Genomic DNA, 23,153 nt, shown 5'->3' on the forward strand with positions numbered 1-23,153 from the left:
TAGACACCACCAACAACAGCAGCAACCCACCAAAATATCAACAGAGCAGCATTCTGAGCAGAGCAAAGCATTCTGCTCAGTCTAGATCCAACTGTTTCATTCAATAGCACAGCAGCAGCACAATATAGGCTCAGAGTGAAAAGCCATGGGCCTACTTTTCTGAAAACCTGGATGCAATTTGGTTCTAAATCTGAACTAAACAGATGGTTACCACAAGGATATTGTACACATTTAACATCATTTGGCTGTTCAAAGAAGTAAAGCCGAAAACCTTATAATGAAACTAAGCTCAGTCTCATAAAAATTAATGGGCAATCATTAACATTCTGAAATAAGCAGAAATTCCGTTTTGGATTTGATAGCAACAACCTGGCTTGAGCAGATCGGGGGAAGATTCTCTATCAACATCAAGTTTCTGAAGTAGGACCACCAATAGAAATGAACTATGGATAATAGGCCTTTTAAACAAAGTGGTGTAGATCATCTTCAAACTGTCCTTAGAAGTACATTTGGCGTAGTCGGCAGGATCAGACATGCATCCCCCACTTCACCGTATGTACTGTATAATGGATAACTGTGGTAATATCATCCTGCATCCCTAATAGTCCACCAACAAACAAACAAATATGTAATAGTAATAAATAAATAATACATAATAGTAACTTCTACAAATAGTGTACTACACTTACCGCTGTGTAGAGCGCGGCGTAGACACTGAGTGCCGCCTCTTTGGAGGGGAAGGATTTGCGGGCGCGCATGATGTCGTCCTCGTTTCCCGTGCACACACCCTTTTGGTTGACGAAGCGGGCGGTCTGCATGCAGCCCAGGGCCGTGTAGTTGGGCTTACACACCGTCAGGAAGTGGGGGGACAGGTTTCCTGTTACAACCTGGCCTGCGTTTACAAAAATGTCTGTGGAGAACAGTCCGAACGCATACACACCTGGAGAGAGATGGGAATCAGAGAGAGAGATGGGAATCAGAGAGAGAGAGAGAAAAAAAATCAACAAAGGTTAGAGGTGAGGAAGTGAAGAGACAGGGTGGTCTCCAACCACTGTGTTAAATGAGTCATAGACTAATGATGAGTATGTGATTATCTTTGTCTAGACGAGAGTCCTTCACCTTGAATGTCTTCCTTCAGCTTGAAATCCTCCAGAAAATGAAAAATTGTTAAAGGTTTGACTGCAGTGTCTGATTAGACCAGGGATGGGCAACTTGTGGCAGAATAGTTTTTTGGGGGGGAACTGATGCCGCATTCACGTGCTAGAACTAGGAAACTCTGAAATGTCTAACTTGTAGTTAATCACGTGTCGTGTTCAACAAATGACCAAATCAGACATTTCAGAGTTTCCTAGTTCCGACTAGCATGTGAATGCGGCATTAGTGGAGGTCTCAACTTATTGTTGAGAGTTAGAATAGTAGAATACACAAAGTGCAATTTAGAAGTTTGGTTGTGTATCAGCTGTTTTTCTATTGTTATGTCAGTCACTGGCAGTCACTCAATTTGCCCATGTCAGCTAAATTGTTGGATTGGTAAATGAATCTACCCAGCTATCTAAACTTGTAGTAATCATAGTCCATTTTTAAGTCACTCACACTCAGATATCATTTTAAAAATGGCAAGTATTTCTCTCCACCCTATGGCAAAATGTGTAGAAATACAGGACATTGGCTGTGAAACTGCACATTTGACAGAATGGTTACAATTGCAAACTTTCTTTAAAACTAAAACATTTTCTCTATATGTAGAATCACAGGTAATTAGCTGTAAACTGCACATTACTCTCTCCACCAACATAGTTTATGTCCTAGGGAATGTTTGTATGTCAATGCAACAGGTCAAACTGACAATGATTACAAGAGAGGGGCTCTGGGATTGTTAACTTCAGAAGGTAAGGTATTCACCTTATCGGAACACTGCATAATCTAATGTGTCTGAATTCCATATACAACTGTTTATGAATGATTACATATCTTTCCCTTTGAAAGGCTTTCTAAGGCAAGTGCCTTGGGAGAGCAGTTAAAGGTGCCCGGATCATTAACAAGTTTATAATTGATCAATGGTCCTATGTGTGCTTCAGGCCACGTGAATGTCAGGGAGAGAGCGCTGCCCCTGAATGTGGGACACCTGTCTCTCGTCTGTTTTTACCATTACCTCATGAGATACAATTATTTTTACTTTATGGAGTTATCAAGAGCTGTAATTTGATTTGTTATTTTTGATTTATTAGGCAGTGTTGGTTTTTGGGGATTCATGAGTCACGATGTGAGTCACGATGGGAGAGTCATGTATCCAAAGGGGTATTACCGGTCCCCTATGGTACATATGCAAATTAGGTTCCCTGGGCCTTTGGTAAATATGCAAATAGCTTCTCTTCACATGCCAGCCAGTAAACGGAAAAATATGTTGGTAATGGTTGAGTTACTCCAAATGGGTTGAAGTTTTCTTTGTTTTTTTCTTGCTTCAATAACAACTTTCTCCAGATTCGGTCTGCTGGATGGTCAGGAGGTCTTCCTAAGGATTAGCCCTCTAACTCTCTGACCCTGTAACTCTGCAGTGAGATCGCCAAGATGATAGGTGAATACAAGCCACTTTTGAAGAAAAAAAAATGTTTGAGCTGTGTGTTATTCTCTTTGACTTTTGTTTTAGAAATATGTATTAACAATGTTGGTAGTAGAGGACCAGAGTGTCCAGAGAGGCAACGGACCACCTGGCAGCATTCTGGGTATGTGTGGGACCTTGTCCAGCAAACTGTGAAGGTTCATACCCAGCGACTGCATCACAGTGAATGAGCAGCTTTCCTCCAGACGTGCCGCTTCGCATTCCATCCAAAGAGTTCAATCTTGGCTTCATCAGACCAGAGAATCTTTGTTTCTCATGGTCTGAGAGTCCTTTAGGTGCCTTTTGGCAAACCCCAAGCGGGCTGTCATGTGCCTTTTGCTTCCGTCTGGCCAGTCTACCTTATGGCCTGATTGGTGGAGTGCTGCAGAGATGGTTATTCTTCTGGACGGTTCTCCCATCTCCACAGAAGAACTGAGGCAATGGAAAGATGTGGGGTGATGCAAGAGAGCCATGCCACCACCACTCAGAGCAGCCAGGTCCAGAAGAGGAAGAGGTGCCAGCTCTGCCCAAGCGCAAAGGATGGAAAAGTCAGGTGCTGGTGTTCTCAGTGCAACACATGTCTGCAAAGAGCAGTCATATGCTTGTGGTTTGTAACAAATGCAAGATGCACACTTTGTTCATGTTTTCTGAATTCACAATTGTTAGTGTTGTCGTTGAAATTGATGATGAACTTCGGATTTTCAAATAAATGTTTTGAAATATTATAAACAGTCTTAAGGTGGTTTTATTTTGTTCTTCACACTAAAAGGTTGAATGTGAAACTTTGATTGTAAGATTGATTGTAATAAAAAATATGCTAAGATTTTCAATAGCTGTAATGAATTTTCATAATATGTTATCATTGAAATGTGCATCAAACTGTTGAAGAGTGGCTAAAAGCATTTCAAACAAAATAATTATTGAAAAGTCCAAATCATCACTCAAAATAATTATGTTCCACAAAATGGATAATATTTTAGACACATATAAATAAAACACAGATATTACATTATCGGGTCATTTTGACCCGGCATATGCATTCTTGGGGCGCCATGTTTACTATGCATGCTAGGGTTAAAGTATTATATGCTCTATTATAGTGGCCACTATAGGAGACATTGATCAAGTGCACAAGGCTACATGTGTGCAAAATACCCCCCCTCACTCACACAAAAGTGTTACTGTCAAGTTCAACACAAAAAAAAGCAATATCCTTGAGCTACACTGCACATTATTACATTGTACACTTTCTGCCTGTGGACATCTGTTCTACAATGTGCCAGCAGAGCATGATACCCTTGGTTGGTATAATCTCTTTCAGGCAGAGTACACCCGGCATACCCCTTTTATCCACTGTATTGAGAGGGTTAGTGTATGGCATTTCTTTCACCTCTATTAGCATCTAGCATAATAAACCAGGCCCATCTCCAGCTACACATTTTCACCTAATTCTCTCATTCTGAAAATGAACCACATTCTGTAGAGGAAAAACATTACTTCACAGATAGTAGTTAGTTCGTTAGCTAGTTAACATTTCACACAGATTGCCAGGGTCCAATAAGCAACTAACGCGTTATAACTTGAGGAACGGCAAGGAGTCGTATACCAGTTAATACTGTAGTGAATTGGTTAGGTTACTAACGTTAGCTCATCTGATGTTGTAACGTTAGCTAGCTAATGTTAGCTGTCTGACTTTATTAGCCAGAAAAGTTTCACACATTAAACTCAATTATTAGATCAGCTAAGTAGGCTATTGTTGCTCAACATTTCTCTGGCTAGCTAAGGCTTCTCATCTACCTCTTCGTTATAGTTCAGGGGACACACTTCTGTAACTGTCTTTGCACTATCTGCTGTCTTTCTAGAGCGCACTCTGATTCTGTAAATATCAAATGTGTTGTCTCTTCTCTCTTCAGTCGCGTGTGGCATTCTGTTGTTATGTGAACGACTGGCTGAGCCTTGGATACAGCAGGTATTTCTCCATACGCACATCACTCGTTTGCTTACAGCCAGTAATGATCCAAAGCCTCTCCCCCCTAAACTTTTCTCATCGGATCTTCACGTAGGTCACCTATTTTGAATTCAAAACGACGAATTTCACCGAAAGGTGACTTGTTCGCATCCGCATCCCTGCAATAACATCTGCTAAATATGTGTATGTGACCAATAACACTTGATTTGATTTGATTACACTAGCATTGTGCTTCTTGTCCTATAAGCTGTCACTGGCCAAAACACAGTCTCACAGTCTGTACAAAAAAAATAGCACAGACTATATTACAGATATTCAAACAGCTTTTATCCAATTAATTCCGCTCCACTTAATTTCTTTAGGGCTTTTGGAAATGTTATTTTCTTACAGCAGGGGTAAACACCACAGAGCATGGCTTCAAGCAAGCACACGGCAATGACAAACACTCCATTCACCATCTTGACTGCAGCCAGACCTAGGCATATGTGGGTAGGTTTAACTTTGTTGACACTACTGATAGCTTAGAAAATGTTGCTACATTGTACTTTACTAGCTGCATTAAATATAGGTAATCATCACATCATTTTGAGTCAGACATTTCCTGTACACCACTTACTGTATACCAACAATCTTTGTCTTATTTTGAGTGCAGACCTTTGACATCACATTGCAACGAAGGTCCTTGCCACCACATCATGAATTCGGGCAGCCATTCTGCATGGGGACAGTAAGCATTCGGCAAGTGGTATGGAGGTAGGTTACTGCCAAAACACGTACCCAGGAAGCGGAAGGTCCTGCGCACCAGAGGATTGAGGTAACAGCAGTCTCCCATGACGATGATCTTCTCCCTGTTGTCCAGGTCCTCTGACACATACTGAAGCAGAAACAACACCGACTCTATGGCTGTGATCTAACATACAGAGGGAGAGAGAGAGACTTTAATCAGGATCTGAATATTGTGAATTCTTAGGGCAAAGAATGCACACCATGGTCCCCGTTAAACCATCTTCCCTGTAGCAATGCCTTCGTGCCACATCAACCAAATGTCCTATTGAGGGCATGCATTAACATCTATTTTGTTTTCTCTCTGCAACCACGCAGAGAGTACAACACTTAGACCTAAGACGGAAGAATACTGCACCAGTGAACAATGAAATTGATTTGGGCTGAGATTCGGTTCAGCTGTAATGCCAGTGTTCAACTACAGCTGTTGGACTTGACTGGGCCATTTAGCCCAATTGCCAAAGTTCAATGGGGTGATAAGCACCTTTAGGTAAAGACACTGTGCAGACACCCAGTATAATGTCTGCAATAATTTCCCGGAAACAAACACAGGCTTTTTGTGGTGGTAGAGTGTTAATCGTTGGTATGTGACAAGGTAGGTTGGCGATCATGACACATTCGCGACAAAGGGCATCAGGTTTAGTCTGCAGGTTTACCTATTCCAACACCTAGACCAGCGCATCAGGGATGCTGTGTTTAATCCACTTCAGTGAGTTGAATCCATTTCAGTGAGATTATATTATACTGTCTCCCTGGTGTCCCTAGACTCTAGCTGCAGTCAGAGCCCCACCTGTTTTGAGCCCCACATTATTTGGGGGAAAAAGTGTTGGCATTAATATGTGTTATATATCAGTTTATAATAATAATAATAATCTTTGAGTTAATAAAGCATGGTCTCTTTATTGCTTTCTTGAGTAAGACAGCTCCAAAATGTAGGCATTTCAGCCTAGCTCAGTGCTTCCTGTTGTGGTGGGGCAGTCAGCAGAAAATACGGAGCGCAGGGATTGATAATGTTCTTTAGTTGTGCCATGATTGGCTCAGTGTTCTGTCACTCATGGGGACACAGTGAAAATGCAAGCCCCTTAGGTGCTGCCATAGAGTTGCATTAGAAGTGCCCACCCAAGAAGACTCAAGGTCATTGGCCACAGATAAAATGACGTCAAATCACGTTATATCTACAGTAGCTTTGATTGGACTGATCTTAGATAACAGTCATCATCATGAATCAAGTTGACATTCTACTGTCAAATAATTTTTAATCCTTGTCATATGAAGAGAAATTACAAAGAGAAATTATAGACAAAATGTATCGGTGCTCATCGACCATTGCATATAAACATTACAAGTTGGAAATCGCAAACTTAACAATGAGTGGTTTGGAAGGAATCAGTGGCTAACTGCAAGCATTACAAAGCAATCACTAGCCTGCTATTCAGTGGAGTGGGTGTGTGGTCCTAATTCTCGGTCTAAGTGTAACGATTCTCGTGTTGTGAAGGAGAAGCGGACCAAAATGCAGCGTGGTATTCTTGAGACATGTTTAATAAAGAAAAAAACGAACAATACAAAAACAACAAAACGGAACGTGAAAATCTATACAGCCTATCTGGTGTCAATAAACACAGAGACAGGAACAATCACCCACAAACACACAGTGAAACCCAATCAGAGACAATGACTAACACCTGCCTCTGATTGAGAACCATATCAGGCCAGACATAGAAATAGACAAACAAGACATCCAACATAGAATGCCCACTCAGATCACACCCTGACCAACCAAAACATAGACACATACAAAGTAAACTATGGTCAGGGTGTGACACCCCCCCCCCACGGTGCGGACTCCGGCCGCAAAACCTGAACCTATCGGGGAGGGTCTGGGTGGGCATCTGTCCGCGGTGGCGGCTCTGGTGCTGGACGTGGCCCCCACTTCACCGTAGTTTTCCCCCATCTTGTCCACTTCTGTGACCTCCTAGCCACGGCAACCCTACTAAATAACACGGGACAGAGGGGCAGCTCGGGACAGAGGGGCAGCTCGGGACAGAGGGGCTCTTCAGACTCCGGCAGCAGCGCCGTACAGGCGGGAGACTCCGGCAGCACAGGAGTGGAGGAAGGCTCTGGCAGATCCTGGCTGACTGGCGGATCTGGAAGAGTCTGGCTGACTGGCGGATCTGGAAGAGTCTGGCAGACTGGCGGATCTGGAAGAGTCTGGCTGACTGGCGGTTCCGGCAGATCCTGGCTGACTGGCGGATCTGGAAGGGTCTGGCTGACTGGCGGATCTGGAAGGGTCTGGCTGACTGGCGGATCTGGAAGTCTGGCAGACTGGCAGATCTGGAAGAGTCTGGTTGACTGGCAGATCTGTAAGAGTCTGGCTGACTGGCGGATCTGGAATAGTCTGGCTGACTGGCGGATCTGGAAGAGTCTGGCTGACTGGCGGATCTGGAAGAGTCTGGCTGACTGGCGGATCTGGAAGAGTCTGGCTGACTGGTAGATCTGGAAGAGACTGCTCCATCGAATCCCAGACGGGCTCCGGCACTCTCTCTGGGTCGACCGCCCACCTGTCTATCTCCTCCCAAGTTGTGTAGTCCAGACCTCGCTGTTGCCTCTGTTCCTTCTCCTGCTGCTGCTTTTGCTGTTGCCCGTTACCACGCCGCTTGTTCCTGTTGTGTTGGTTGATTCTGTAACTATTCTCGTGTTGTGAAGGAGAAGTGGACCAAAATGCAGCGTGGTATTCTTGAGACATGTTTAATAAAGAAAAAAACGGACAATACAAAAACAACAACACAGAACGTGAACATCTATACAGCCTATCTGGTGTCAATAAACACAGTGATAGGAACAACAGGCCAGACATAGAAATAGACAAACAAGACATCCAACATAGAATGCCCACTCAGATCACACCCTAACCAACCAAAACATAAAAACATACAAAGTAAACGATGGTCAGGGTGTGACACTAAGTGTCTCTATTCCAAGCTTAAAATGATAAACATTCAACATTGGCCATGCTGTCAATCCAGCATGATTTCTGCCACGCTCAACACAACTGTTAACACAGACCTGGGAAATCTGACTTCAATGAGTTCAACACAACTGGGAACTCTGGGGAAAAAACGAGCTCCGACTGGGAAAATACGTTTTGAACGGTCAGCCAACTCGGAATTGTAAGTCGGAAACTCGGGCCTCTTTCTAGAACTACGACCTGAAGATCACTGACGTCATCATGATTCGACCTTGTTTCCAAATTCCCAGTTGTCTTCAAAGCACCATAAATCCAGAGAATGCCATACTTTGATGACAAAGTTTAATGACAAAATTTGCCCACAAAGGACTGGCGCACCACCTTCCTGTGCAAGTGAGCACAGCACAACAAGGTGAGTCCATAAACGTCTTGTACGCTGCTGCATAAATTATGTAATATGCCAGGGAGATATTTATACTGTAGGTAAGAAAGTAATACTAAGTGTATGTTGTGTAGTAAGCTGTTAGTAGCCCATGTGCCTCACCCTAATAATTTGGTGTATTTTCCCCTCTTAAATTCACCTACTGTTCTGACTTTGTGGTGCACAGGTATCACATTTGTGGTGTACATGTAGCCAATAACCTGTTTTAGAGAAATGTAATCATCAAATATTGTAAGAGCTTTCATCTCCACCCGAACGAGCTGCTATGGATACCTACATCAAGGACGCTCTGGAAGCAGGCCTCATGCGTCCATCCACCTCCCCGGCGGGAGCAGGGTTTTTCTTTGTGGCCAAGAAAGACGGTGGATTACGTCCTTGCATCGACTACCGGGGACTCAATGCCATAACCGTCCGTAACCGTTACCCGCTACCCCTTATGGCCACAGCCTTCGAGCTGCTCCAGGAAGCAGTTGTTTTCACTAAGCTTGACCTACGGAACGCATACCATCTTGTGCAGATCAGACCTGGTGACGAGTGGAAGACCGCTTTCAACACGCCTACTGGTCACTATGAATACTTGGTGATGCCCTTCGGCCTGACCAACGCCCCAGCGGTGTTCCAAGCGCTCATAAACGATGTGCTTAGGGATATGCTTAACATATTTGTGTTCGTTTACTTGGATGACATCCTCATCTTTTCGAGCTCCCTTCAAGAACACACTAAGCATGTCAGACAAGTACTCAAACGCCTCCTGGACAGCCATCTGTACGTTAAGCCGGAAAAATGTGAATTCCATTCATCCCGAGTACAATTCCTGGGATTTGTAGTGGAACCCGGTCGAGTCCAAATGGACCCCAGGAAGGTAGGGGCGGTAGCGGATTGGCCCACCCCCAAATCCGTTAAGGAAGTTCAGCGTTTCCTGGGCTTCACAAACTTTTACCGCAAGTTCATCAAGAACTTCAGCTTGGTGGCAGCCCCTCTCTCAGCTTTAACCAAGGGAGGCAATGCAAGGTTTTTGTGGGGAAGAGAAGCTGAGACGGCCTTCCAAGGACTCAAGCAACTACGGATGAACCATTTGTGGTGGAGGTAGACGCATCAGAGGTTGGTGTTGGAGCTTTCCTGTCTCAGAGGGGTGAAGACAAGAAGCTTCATCCGTGCGCTTTCTTCTCACACCGGCTTACCCCGACTGAGAGGAACTACGATGTGGGGGATCGTGAACTCCTAGCGGTTAAGATGGCATTGAAGGAATGGAGACACTGGCTCGAGGGGGCTTCTCACCCGTTTCAAGTGCTTACGGACCACAAAAATCTGGAGTATATCCAGCAGGCGAAGCGGTTGAACTCTAGACAAGCTAGATGGTCTCTTTTCTTCAATCGATTCCAGTTTATCCTCACCTATCGGCCCGGGTCGAAGAATCTCAAACCGGATGCCCTGTCCCGAGTCTACGCTCCTGCCATTCGAGATGACACGGACATGCCTGTCCTTCCTGCTGCTAAGATTGTGGCTCCGATCTCGTGGCAAGTTGAGGATACCGTGAGACGTGCTCAAGCTAGCGAACCGGACCCGAAAGGAGGTCCTGCCAATCGGTTGTTTGTCCCCAAGGCAGTGAGGACTCAGGTCCTTCTGTGGGGGCACTCCTCTCGCCTCACCTGTCATCCGGGCGTAGGTCGCACCTTGGAGTTCATCCAGCGTAAGTTCTGGTGGCTTACCATAAGAGAAGACGTTGCCACTTTCGTCAATGCCTGTCCCGTGTGCTGCCAGGGCAAATCTTCTCACCTCCGCCCTCAAGGACTCCTTCACCCTTTACCTGTTCCCCACAGACCCTGGTCCCATATCTCATTGGACTTTATTACTGGACTTCCTCCATCCCTTGGCAATACTACTATCCTAGTCATAATCGACAGGTTTTCAAAGGCGGCCAGGTTCGTCCCTCTGACTAAGTTACCTTCTGCCAAGGAAACGGCTGAGTTGGTAATTAATCATGTGTTCCGAGTCTTCGGCATTCCTCAAGATATGGTTTCTGACAGAGGTCCCCAGTTCGCCTCAAGGTTTTGGAAGGCCTTCTGCCAACTCATGGGGGCTTCTGCCAGTCTATCTTCAGGGTACCATCCGGAGTCCAACGGCCAAACAGAGAGGATGAATCAAGAGCTGGAAACCACCCTCCGATGTATGACTCGTGACAACCCGTCCACATGGTCATCCTTTATTGTTTGGGCCGAATACGCGCACAACACCTTGCGCTCCTCCTCCACTGGTATGTCCCCGCACGGGTGTCAGTTTGGCTATGCTCCTCCATTGTTCCCGGACCAGGAGGCAGAAGTCAGAGTGCCTTCAGCCTTGAAGTTCGTCAGATGCTGTCGGCTTATGTGGAGGAAGACCCGTCTTAATCTTATGCGTTCCTCACAGAGGTACCAACAACAAGCCAACAGACGTCGCCGTCCCGGGCCTACCCTGCGCCCCGGCCAGAGAGTCTGGCTCTCCACAAGAGACTTACCTCTACGGGTGGAGTCTCGCAAGCTGTCCCAAAGATACATCGGTCCCTTCAAGGTTGCCAGGAGAGTTAACCCAGTTTCTTATCGCCTACACTTACCCAGATCCCTTAAGATTAATCCCACATTTCACATTTCATTGTTAAAACCTGTTGTTTTTTCTCCCCTTGTCCCGGCAGACAGACCTCCCCCTCCGCCTCGTGTCATTGGAGGCCAGCCGGCTTATACCGTCCATCGGATACTGGATTCCCGCCGGGTGCAGCGGTCCTGGCAGTATCTGGTGGACTGGGAAGGCTACGGTCACGAGGAGCGCTCCTGGGTTCCTGCCAAAGACATCCTGGACCCTGACCTCATTCGTCAGTTCAGGGCCCTCCACCCTGAGAGAGCTGGTAGGAACGTCAGGAGCCGTTCCTAGGGGGGGGATTCTGTCAGGATTTGGCCAGGGTTGTTCCGGGCTTTGGTCACTAGATTCCCCCATTGTGCTTTTTGACCTTATGTTTTTTCCCTTGTTCCCCATTATTATTTGCACCTGTGCCTCGTTTTCCCTGATTGTATTTAAACCCTTAGTTTCCCTCAGTTCTGTGCTCTGTGTTTGTATGTTAGCACCCAGCCCTAGTGTTCTGTGTATTCTTGTCGATTCCGGTGGATGCTCTTGTGGAATTCTGTTTTTGTTTTTGAGTATCTCTTAAGGCTTTTTTGTGCTATTCCTACCACCTTTTGGATTTACCATTTTTGTATTGAAGGACTTCTCCTTTTTACTTTATTAAATACACCGTCTTAAGTACTGCTGTGTCTGCCTCATCTTCTGGGTTCTGCTGACTATTCGTGGCTCAGTTGTTTAAGTGACTGTTTCTCACTCCGGAGACCCAGGTTCGTAACCGGGTCCTGACAGTCTGCTTATATGCCCCCTTTATTTTACCTACTGTTCCGACTTGGTGTACAGGAAGAACACTGAAAGAATGGCCCATGTTCTGAATTCTGTCGCTGTACATTTCAAAAGTCCTGAACCAATAGTTAAATTGACTACGTCTGTCCTAGCTCGCTCATTAATGTCTTAATCGAAATTACGGATTGCCTCTTATCTGCTTGTTGTCCCCCTTATGCCATCAGTAGAAACCACATTTGTTTTAAGAAAGTGAGCCATATCAGCTATGTCTTTTTTAAGGCATTAAATGAGGCTGAATGAACTGTTTCGCTGCCAGACAAGTCTCTGCTGATAGCCAGGTGTAGCAGTGGTAAGGTGTTGGGACTGCTGTTGGGACAGCCATAACAGTTTGTGGGCACCATTTGTCACCGTTATAGTGCAATTAATGTCTTGTTTAGTGTTGTGTTGTGTAGTGTAGTGGCTTTGCTGGCATGCATCACATATTTTTTTGTTTTGTTTGCCACTGTTTGTGTGTGTGGTCCAATCAAGAACATAATCATGATGGAATCACACCAGAAAAGTATGCCAACTGGGCTTATCCCTTGTAAGTACTTTGATTTTCAGCACTAAGCTGTAAACATACATTTCACAAGTCATAATGGTACAGTTCTGAAGCACTCACATTTGACATAAGTTGCATGGATTCATTCTGTGTGCAAGAATAGTGTTTAACATCATTTTTGAATGACTACATAATCTCTGTACCCCACACATACAGATAACTGTAAGGTTCCTCAGTCGAGCAGTGAATTTCAAACACAGATTCAACCACCAGAGAGGTTTTCCTCTCTTTTGCCTCACAAAGAAGGGCACCTATTTGTAAAGAAAAAAGATGGCAAACATTGAATATACCTTTGAGCATGAAGTTATTAATTACACTTTGGATGGTGTATCAATACCCGTGGTGGAAAAAGTACTCAATTCTCATACTTCGTAAAAGTAAAGACACCTTAATAGAAAATGACTCAATTAAAAGTGAATGTCGCCCAGGAAAATACTACTTGAGTAGATATACATTTTTTAAATTTGAAATATACTTAAGTATCAAAAGTAAATGTAGTTGCTAAAATATATTTAAGTAAAGGGTGTCAGGATTTGGCCAGGGTTGTTCCGGGTTTTGGTCAGTAGATGCCCCCATTGTGCTTTTTGTCCCTATGTTTTTCCCTTGATCCCCATTATTATTTGCACCTGTGTCTCGTTTCCCCTGATTGTATTTAAACCCTTTGTTTCCCTCAGTTCTGTGCTCTGTGTTTGTATGTTAGCACCCTGCCCTAGTGTTCTGTGTGCTCTTGTCGATTCCGGGTGACGTTCTTGTGGTATTCTGTTTTTTGTTTTTGTTTATTTTTGGTGAGTTTCTTTTGAGGTCTTTTTGTGTTTCACCTACCACCTTTTGGATTTGCCATTTTTTGTATTTTAGGATTTTTTCTTTATTAAATACACCGTCTTAAGTACTGCTGTGTCTGCCTCATCTTCTGGGTTCTGCTGTCTATTCGTGGCTCAGTTGGTTAAGTGACTGTTTCTCACTCCGGAGACCCAGGTTCAAAACCGGGTCCTGACAAAGGGATGTTCTCTTGATAAGTGTGCTGTCACGACTTCCGCCGAAGTCGGGTTCTCTCCTTGTTCGGGCGCCGCTTGGCGGTCGGCGTCGCCAGTCTTCTAGCCATCATCGATCCACTTTTCATTTTCCATATGTTTTGTCTTGTTTTTCCTCACACCTGGTTTCAATTCCATCAATCATTTGTTGTGTATTTAACCCTCTCCCCCCATGTCTTTGTGTGGGATTGTTTATTGTAAGTGCTTGTGCACGTGTTGATTGGTGCGCGACGGGTTTTTGTACCCAATATCTTGTTATTTTTATGCCGTTGGTTTTGCTATTAAACTGCTCCGGCTATTACAAAGTTCTGCTCTCCTGAGTCTGACTTCCCTGCCACCGGTTACGCACCCCTTACATCTGTGAATTTGACCGTTTTCTGTCCTGATAAGCATGCAAAATGTAACTTTTTGGTATCAGGGAAAATGTATGGACAAAAAAAATACATAATTTTCTTTCGGAATGTAGTGAAGTAAAAGTAAAAGTTGTCAAAAACATAAATAGTAAAGTACAGATACCCCAAAAAACGATGTCAGTAGTACTTTAAAGTATTTTTACTTCATTACTTTACATCACTTATCAATACACTACAAAGATACAGGCGTCTTTTCTAACTCATTTGGTGGAGAGGAAGAAAACCTCTCAGGGATTTCACCATGAGGCCAATGGTGACTTTAAAATGGTTACAGAGTTTAATGGCTGTGATAGGAGAAAACTGTGGATGAATAAACAACATTGTAGTTTATCCACAATACTAACCTAATTGACATAGTGAAAAGAAGGAAGGCACTAAAGTAAAACTGCAAAATATGTGGCAAAGAAATTCACTTTATGTCCTGAATACAAAGTGTTATATTTGGGGAAAATCGAACACAACACATCACTGAGTACCGCTCTTCATATTTTCAAGCATGGTGGTGACTACATCATGTTATGTGTATGCTTGTCATCGGCAAGGAAGATTACGTTTTGTGTATAAAAAGAAATGGAATAGACTTAAGCACAGGCAAATCCTAGAAAACCTGGTTATCTGCATTCCAACAGACACTGGAAGATAAATTCACCTTTCAGCAGGACAATAACCTAAAACAGAAGGCCAAATATACACTGGAGTTGCTTTCCAAGATGACATTGAATGTTCCTGAGTGGCCTACTGTAGTTACAGTTTTGACTTAAATCGGCTTGAAAATCTATGGCAAGACTTGAACATGGTTGTCTAGCAATGAAAAACAACCAACTTGACATAGCATGTCAAGAGAATGTTAAAAAGAATAATGCGCAAATATTGCACAATCCAGGTGTGCAAATCTCTTGAAAGACTCACTGCTGTAATAACTACCAAAGGTGATTCTAACATGTATTGACTCTGGGGGTTATACTTACCTAATCAAGATATGTTTGTTTCTTTTGTATTTATTTTTACTTTGACATTACAGAGCATTTAGTGTAGTCGTTCACAAAACAATGACAATTAAATCAATTATAATACCACTTTGTAACACAGTTTTTTGGGGAAGAGTAATGGGGTGTGAATACTTTGAAGGCACTGTACCATTTGACCCATCAGCACTTGAGCCCAGTGCACAACATAATTTTTCACAGGTAGGCCTACTGTGGAGCACCAAAAAACCACATTCACTCTATTATTGTAGTACTGTTTTTTCATTTATATGACTGAGCAAACCATCCATTTAATCTATTCCCACTTTTCTTGTAATGTTGTCTAACACTCATTATTTAGGCTTTAGAAGCTCACTGTAAATAAGACATGAGTTTTGTCAATCTGCTTAATGACGCATCACTCGTTCTTTGCGATAAAAAAACATGCAAATATATTGTTCATATTTCACTAAAACTACATAATTCAAAAAGGCAGATTATAGCCATTAACGAAGCTCTGACCAGCTCAACCTTTTCCAGTGTATCTCGGCAAAGCACGGGGACCTAAACTCTATGTAATTTATTCACATCTCACTGCAAACCCATCCCCCTACTACTGTGAACAGGAACGAGCCAGAGCCTTATTCACTGCTCACTAATAATAGCAATCATGCCATCTTTGGCCCATACATGTCAACAGTATAACCCTGATAAGTGGGAATGTTCTTCTGGCCGCTTTACAAGGACTTCAGCAGGTTATTATTTTATTCTTGTTCATTTTTCCGTATAGTGACAGCGCCGAGCTATATTTGCAGCCTATCGAGCCAATGAAAACTCTCAAAGTTATAGTAGGATTCTGTGAAGCTGTTAGCTGTCTTTACATCCCGCTTTGCGTGTCACAAACTCTACCCAAATGGGTCACTTTGACTTGATCACCAGTTGGTGGGAAAGGTCAAGTCTAGATGTCGACCGATTAATCGGAATGGACGATTAATTAGGGCCGATTTCAAGTTTTCATAACAATCGGAAATCGGTATTTCTGGACGCAGATTTTTTTATATATATTTTTTCAGTTTTATTTTTACAGTTTTATTTAACTAGGCAAGTCAGTTAAGAACACATTCTTATTTTCAATGACAGCCTAGGAACGGTGGGTTATCCGCCTTGTTCAGGGGCAGAATGACAGATTTGTACCTTGTCAGCTCAGGGATTCAATCTTGCAACCTTACGGTTAACTAGTCCAACGCTCTAACCACCTGCCTCACGAGGAGCCCTCCTGTTACGCGAATGCAGTAAGAAGCCACGGTAAGTTGGTAGCTAGAATTAAGCTTAAAATTAAACGAATCAATCAATCATATTCACCAGTTATAACTACACATGGTTGATGATATTGCTAGTTTATCTAGCGTGTCCTGCGTTGCATATAATCATTGCGGTGCGCATTCGTGAAAAAGGACTGTCGTTGCTCCAACGTGTACCTAACCATAAACATCAATGCCTTTATTAAAATCAATACACAGAAGTTATATTTTTAAAACTGCATATTTAGCTAAAAGATAAAATTGTGTCACTTCTCTTGCGTTCATTTCACGCAGAGTCAGGGTATATGCAACAGTTTGGGCCGCCTGGCTCATTGGGAACTATTTTGCCAGAATATTACGTAATTGTGACATAACATTGAAGGTTGTGCAATGTAACAGCAATATTTAGACTTAGGGATGCCATCCTTTAGATAAAATACGGAACGGTTCCGTATTTCATTGAAAGAATAAATGTTTTGTTTTCGAAATGATAGTTTCTGGATTCGACCATATTAACGACCAAAGGCTCGTATTTCTGTGTGTTATTATGTTATAATTAAGTCTATGATTTGACTGGGCGATGGTAGGCACCAGAAGGCTCATAAGCATTAATTGAAACAGCACTTTCGTGCATTTTGCCAGTAACGGTTTTCTTTACTAGAAGGAGAGGCGGACCAAAACGTAGTGTGGTTATATTGATTCATGTTTAATAAAAAAATGATAAACACGAACACTACAAAACAATAAACGTGGAAAACCAAAAACAGCCCTATCTGGTGCAAACACAGAGACAGGAACAATCACCCACAAACACACAGTGAAACCCAGGCTACCTAAATATGGTTCCCGATCAGAGACAATGACTAACACCTGACTCTGATTGAGAACCATATCAGGCCAAACACAGAAACAGACAAACCAGACACACAACATAGAATGCCCACTCAGATCACACCCTGACCAAACAAAACATAGAAACATACAAAGCAAACTATGGTCAGGACGTGACAGTACCCCCCCACCCCAAGGAGCGGACTCCAGCCGCAAAACCTGAACCTATTGGGGAGGGTCTGGGTGGGCATCTGTCCACGGTGGCGGCTCTGGTGCTGGACGTGGCCCCCGCTTCCTAGGCCTCCTAACCACGGCAACCTTTCTAAATGACCCCACTGGACAGAGGGGCAGCTCGGGACAGAGGGGCGGCAGCTCGGGTCAGAGGGGCGGCAGCTCGGGACAGAGGGGCGGAAGCTCTGGACAGAAGGGCAGGGGCTCTGGGCTGAGGTGCTCTGGCGCCTCTGGGCGAGGGGCTCTGGCGCCTCTGGGCTGACTGGCAGCACTGGCAGCCCCTGGCTGACTGGCGGCCCCTGGCTGACTGGCGGCACTGGCGGTCCCTGGCTGACTGGCGGCACTGGCGGCTCCTTGCAGACTGGCGGCACTGGCGGCTCCTTGTTGACTGGCGGCACTGGCGGCGCTGGGCAGACTGGCAGCACTGGCGGCGCTGGGCAGACTGGCGGCGATGGGCAGACTGGCGGCACTGGCGGCGCTGGGCAGACGGGTGGCTCAGGCGGCGCTGGGCAGACGGGTAGCTCAGATGGCACTGGGCAGATGGGTAGCTCAGATGGCGCTGGGCAGACTGGCGACTCTGATGGCGCTGGGCAGGCGGGAGACTCAGGCAGCGCTGGAGAGGAGGAAGGCTCTAGCTGCGCTGGAGAGGTGGGAGACTCCGGCAGCGCTGGAGAGGAGGAAGGCTCTGGCAACACTGGACAGGCGGGAGACTCCGGCAGCGCCGGACAGGCGGGAGGAGCTGTAGGGATGAGACGGAGAGACAGCCTGGTGTGGGGGGCTGCCACCGGAGGGCTGGTGCGTGGAGGTGGTACCGGATAGACCGGACCGTGCAGGCGCACTGGAGCTCTTGAGCACCGAGCCTGCCCAACCTTACCCGGTTGAATGCGCCCGGTCGCCCTGCCAGTGCGGCGAGGTGGAATAGCCCGCACTGGGCTATGCAGGTGAACCAGGGACACCGTGCGCAAGGCTGGTGCCATGTAAGCCCGCCCAAGGAGACGCACTGGGGACCAGATGCGTAGAGCCGGCTTCATGGCACTTGGCTCGATGCTCACTCTTGCCCGGCCGATACGCGGAGCTGGTATGTACCGCACTGGGCTATGCACCCGCACTGGGGACACCGTGCGCTCCACCGCATAACACGGTGCCTGCCCGGTCTCTCTCGCCCCCCGGTAAGCACAGGAAGTTGGCGCAGGTCTCCTACCTGGCTTCGCCACACTTCCTGTGTGCCACCCCCCCCCCATACATTTTTGGGGCTGACTCTCGGGCTTCCTACCGCGCCACCGTGCTTGTCTCTCCAACTACATTCTCCTATACCCCTCTTCGCACTGCTCCAGCGAATCCCAGGAGGGCTCCGGCACTCTTCCTGGGTCGACCGCCCACCTGTCTATTTCCTCCCAAGTAGTATAGTCCATACTCTTGCCGTCCAAAACATCCTCCCATGTCCATTCCTCTTTTCGCTGCTCCTGCTGCCGCTGCCTGTCACCACGCCGCTTGGTCCTGTTGTGGTGGGTGATTCTGTAACGATTTTCTTGAGATGAAGGAGAGGCCGACCAAAACGCAGCGTGGTGGTTATTCATGGTTTAATAAAAAAAAGATAAACACGAACACTACAAAACAATAAACGTGGAAAACCAAAAACAGCCCTATCTGGTGCAAACACAGAGACAGGAACAATCACCCACAAACACACAGTGAAACCCAGGCTACCTAAATATGGTTCCCAATCTAAATATGGTTCCCAAACACCTGTCTCTGATTGAGAACCATATCAGGCCAAACACAGAAACAGACAAACTAGACACACAACATAGAATGCCCACTCAGATCACACCCTGACCAAACAAAACATAGAAACATACAAAGCAAACTATGGTCAGGGTGTGACAGCAGCTCTTCGCAATGCTTCAAACATTGCGCTGTTTATGACTTCAAGCTTATCAACTCCCGAGATTAGGATGGTGTAACCAATGTGAAATGGCTAGCTAGTTAGCGGGGTGAGCGCTAATAGCATTTCAAACGTCACTCGATCTGAGACTTGGAGTAGTTGTTCCCCTTGCTCTGCATGGGTAACGCTGCTTAGAGGGTGGCTGTTGTCGATGTGTTCCTGGTTCGAGCCCACGTAGTGGAGAGGAGAGGGATGGAAGCTATACTGTTGCACTGGCAATACAAAAGTACCTATAAGAATATCCAATTGTCAAAGGTATATGAAATACAAATCGTATAGAGAGAAATAGTCCTATTTCGCACTGGAGCGCACGGTGTCCCCTAGGTTTTTGTTTCTTTTATTTTACAATATCATTGTAATTGGAGTGATACATTGGAATGACATAAGTAATTGAATAAAAAGTATAGTCTGTTGTGTGATAACACCCAAGGATGAAGAAGACATTACAAATAGTGGTAATTTATTGCAAATATGCAGTTATTATAATTTACTTTACTATTTTTCTTGTTTGGTCAATTTATTTTTGTTTTGAGGAAAATAAGAGTTTTTTCTGAGGGGAGACTGATATAAATTGACTAAAAATGATTTGAGAATATTTAAGTATGTATCAAACTATGGAAGGAAATTAGGAGTAGTGACTTATGTGTTATGGGTTAGAAAAACTGTAACTACATTGGGGGCTCATATGAAGGTTATGGTAACAAGGGGGGGGTGTTATTTCTAGAAACAATGTATATTGACAGACAAGATAATTCACAGAAAAGGAAGGACAGTTGGTCTTGTAAAAATATAGGGACAATTCTAAAAGTAAATAGAGCATTACACACACCTAGATTATGGTAAAAGTAATAAGTAGTGGCATTTTGAAGAAGCTTAGGACTTAGTTTTGTTAGGATTGGATATTCTTTCAACTGGAAGACACGACTGATTACATGTTATTCTTACAGCAGTTGCTGTAGGGACCATAATTTGGCTATCATTATGAATATTTTTGTGGCAAGAGGCCAGGTATTTGAGACAGAATGTTTACATAACAGAATGTTTACATAGGGCTGTTATTTAAAAATTAAGATTTAGTGATCCTGCTATAAGAAGAAAGTCTGTTGTCAGGAAATAACCCATGTGTTAGTGTGTATGTCCCCAGGAAAAGACAGCACATAAGACGCCAGATGGAAGGGCATGTGCTGAATTCTGGAGACTGAGTGTACTTCAAGATACACCAGGCTGGGGATATACTTCTTACAGCACCTGCAGTGGTAAATATCGTCATGTCTCTCTTTGATGGGTGCATAAGTTTCACAAGAAGTAAGGTCCAGCTGAATAATGGGTGAGCTTGAAAACACCATGACAGAGGACGTGAAACAAAACAAAAGAGAGAGAGAGAGAGAGAGCTAGAGAGAGAGAGAGAGAGAGAGAGAGAGACTAGATTCCACTGTAGACATACTGGGTTGAGTTTGGGGGTTATCTGTTTTATTTGATAATGTATCATGTGAATAAGGATAGATGTTAGGGTAGATGTACTCTAAACCACATGTTGAAGGCTCGATGTAGAAGCCCAGGATTTTTGAGGCTCTGTTTTTCATTGTCTCCTTATATGGCTGTGAATGCGCAAGGAATGAGCCTGCCCGATCTATCGTTTCCCCAAGGTGTCTGCAGCATTGTGACGTATTTGTAGGCATATCATTGGAAGATTGACCATAAGAGACTACATTTGTCAGGTGTCCGCCCGGTGTCCTCCATCGAAATTGGTGCGTCATCTTCAACTGCACGTCTTTTTCCAAGCGATTCAGTGGAGAAAGTAGACATCCACGAACGATATATCAATGAAGAGATATGTGAAAAACACCTTGAGGATTGATTCTAAACAGCGTTTGCCGTGTTTCAGTCGATATTATGGAGTTAATTTGGAAAACAGTTTGCCATTTTGATGACTGAATTTTTGTTTTTTTTTGGTACCCAAACGTGATGTACAAAACGGAGCGATTTCTCCTACACAAAGAATCTTTCAGGAACAACTGAACATTTGCTATGTAACTGAGAGTCTCCTCATTGAAAACATCCAAAATTCTTCAAAGGTAAATGATTTTATTTGAATCCTTTTCTGGTTTTTGTGCAAATGTTGCCCGCTAAATGCTACGCTAAATGCTACGCTAGCTATCAATACTCTTACACAAATGCTTGTTTTGATATGGTTCAAAAGCATATTTTGAAAATCTGAGATGACAGTGTTGTTAAGAAAAGGCTAAGCTTGAGAGCTAGCACATTCATTTCATTTCATTTGCGATTTTCATAAATAGTTAACGTTACGTTATGCTAATGAGCTTGAGGCTATAACTGGATACAGGTTTTTTTCATAGCCAAACGTGAACAAAACGGAGCGATTTGTCCTACACAAATAATATTTTTTGAAAAACTGAACATTTGCTATCTAACTGAGAGTCTCCTCATTGAAAACATCTGAAGTTCTTCAAAGGTAAATGATTTTATTTGAATGATTTTCTTGTTTTTGTGAAAATGTTGCTGGCTGAATTCTAGGCTTATAGCTATGCTAGCTATCAATACTCTAACACAAATGCTTGTTTAGCTATGGTTGAAAAGCATATTTTGAAACTCTGAGATGACAGTGTTGTTAACAAAAGTCTAAGCTGGAGAGGAAATATATTTATTTCATTTCATTTGCGATTTTCATGAATAGTTAACGTTGCGTTATGCTAATGAGCTTGAGGCTATAAATAGGATCCCGGATCCGGGATTGCTCGACGCAAGAAGTTAAGGTTATGCACATGCTTATCAGTTGAAATAGAGCAAATGGGGAACTAAGTAAAAAATGACATGATTTGGGAACACCTCTCAGAACCTGCGGCCGAAAGGGGAAGACTGGATAAAAGCATGAGGAAGCTAATTAGGGCTTCCATTTTTGTGGAGTCCAGCAGAAAAGTATCCTGGAGGCAAGGAAGCAAGACGTGGTATCATCTAAACCACTGCACCCGAGTCCCGACAGAGAGAAGGATACAATCATACAGAGATGAGGACACAAAGGATGCTGATTCACCAGGTGGGAGCCCGGTGGGAGCAGGAGCAGCGGAGACATTCAAAATGCCAGAGAAGAATCAAGAAAATGGCAGACCAGTTACAAGCCAAGATACGAAGAGTGTGCCAACTAACGCACTCAGAAGAAGCACCCGGGGAAAAGAGCCTGAAAAGAAAAGAGACAAACAACCAAAGCCTCCTCCAGTATGGCCAGAAAGCCCAGAAATGGGGGGTAACATGTCTGCTACTCCTGATGATATACTTGTTGGGGCAGACTCTGTTGACGGAAGCCCTCTACAGTGGGACCCCGAGGTATCGCCTAAAGAATGGGAACATCTCTTCCCTGAAATGGACGCCTTCCCAGATGGAAGCCCAGTTCGGCCTGAGGAGGGAACAACAGGCGAAGAGAGTGGAGGAGAAACCTTATCAGGAACAACAAGTGAAGAAAGCGGAGGAGGGGCCTTACCAAGAGCAGAAGGAGAAATCTTGCAAGATGAAAGAAATTGGGATTTCCCCACAATTGACTTTTCAGCCCTTACCTGGTGTCCATAATGAACAATTGAAATTAGGACCACAAAAGAACAGTGACAATGGTAGAGTGAGAACAACTAAGGACAATATGGAAATGATGCACACACTAACGATCAAGATAAATGATAAAAACAGGAAGAG

General features: G+C 44.3%; 1 protein-coding gene across 1 annotated transcript in view; it reads right to left on the bottom strand.

The window, feature by feature from the left end:
- Window positions 1–23,153, bottom strand: part of LOC135508112 (phospholipid phosphatase-related protein type 5-like) — a 70,341-nt gene that overhangs the window by 32,226 nt on the left and 14,962 nt on the right. The window contains exons 2-3 of the mRNA XM_064928067.1: window positions 5,346–5,478; window positions 690–940 (exon numbers count right to left, since the gene is read on the bottom strand). Coding sequence (XP_064784139.1) covers window positions 690–940; window positions 5,346–5,478 — 384 coding nt within the window. The remainder of the gene's footprint in view (window positions 1–689; window positions 941–5,345; window positions 5,479–23,153) is intronic.

Source organism: Oncorhynchus masou, chromosome 3 (genome assembly GCF_036934945.1).
Source record: "Oncorhynchus masou masou isolate Uvic2021 chromosome 3, UVic_Omas_1.1, whole genome shotgun sequence".
Taxonomy (NCBI): domain Eukaryota; kingdom Metazoa; phylum Chordata; class Actinopteri; order Salmoniformes; family Salmonidae; genus Oncorhynchus; species Oncorhynchus masou.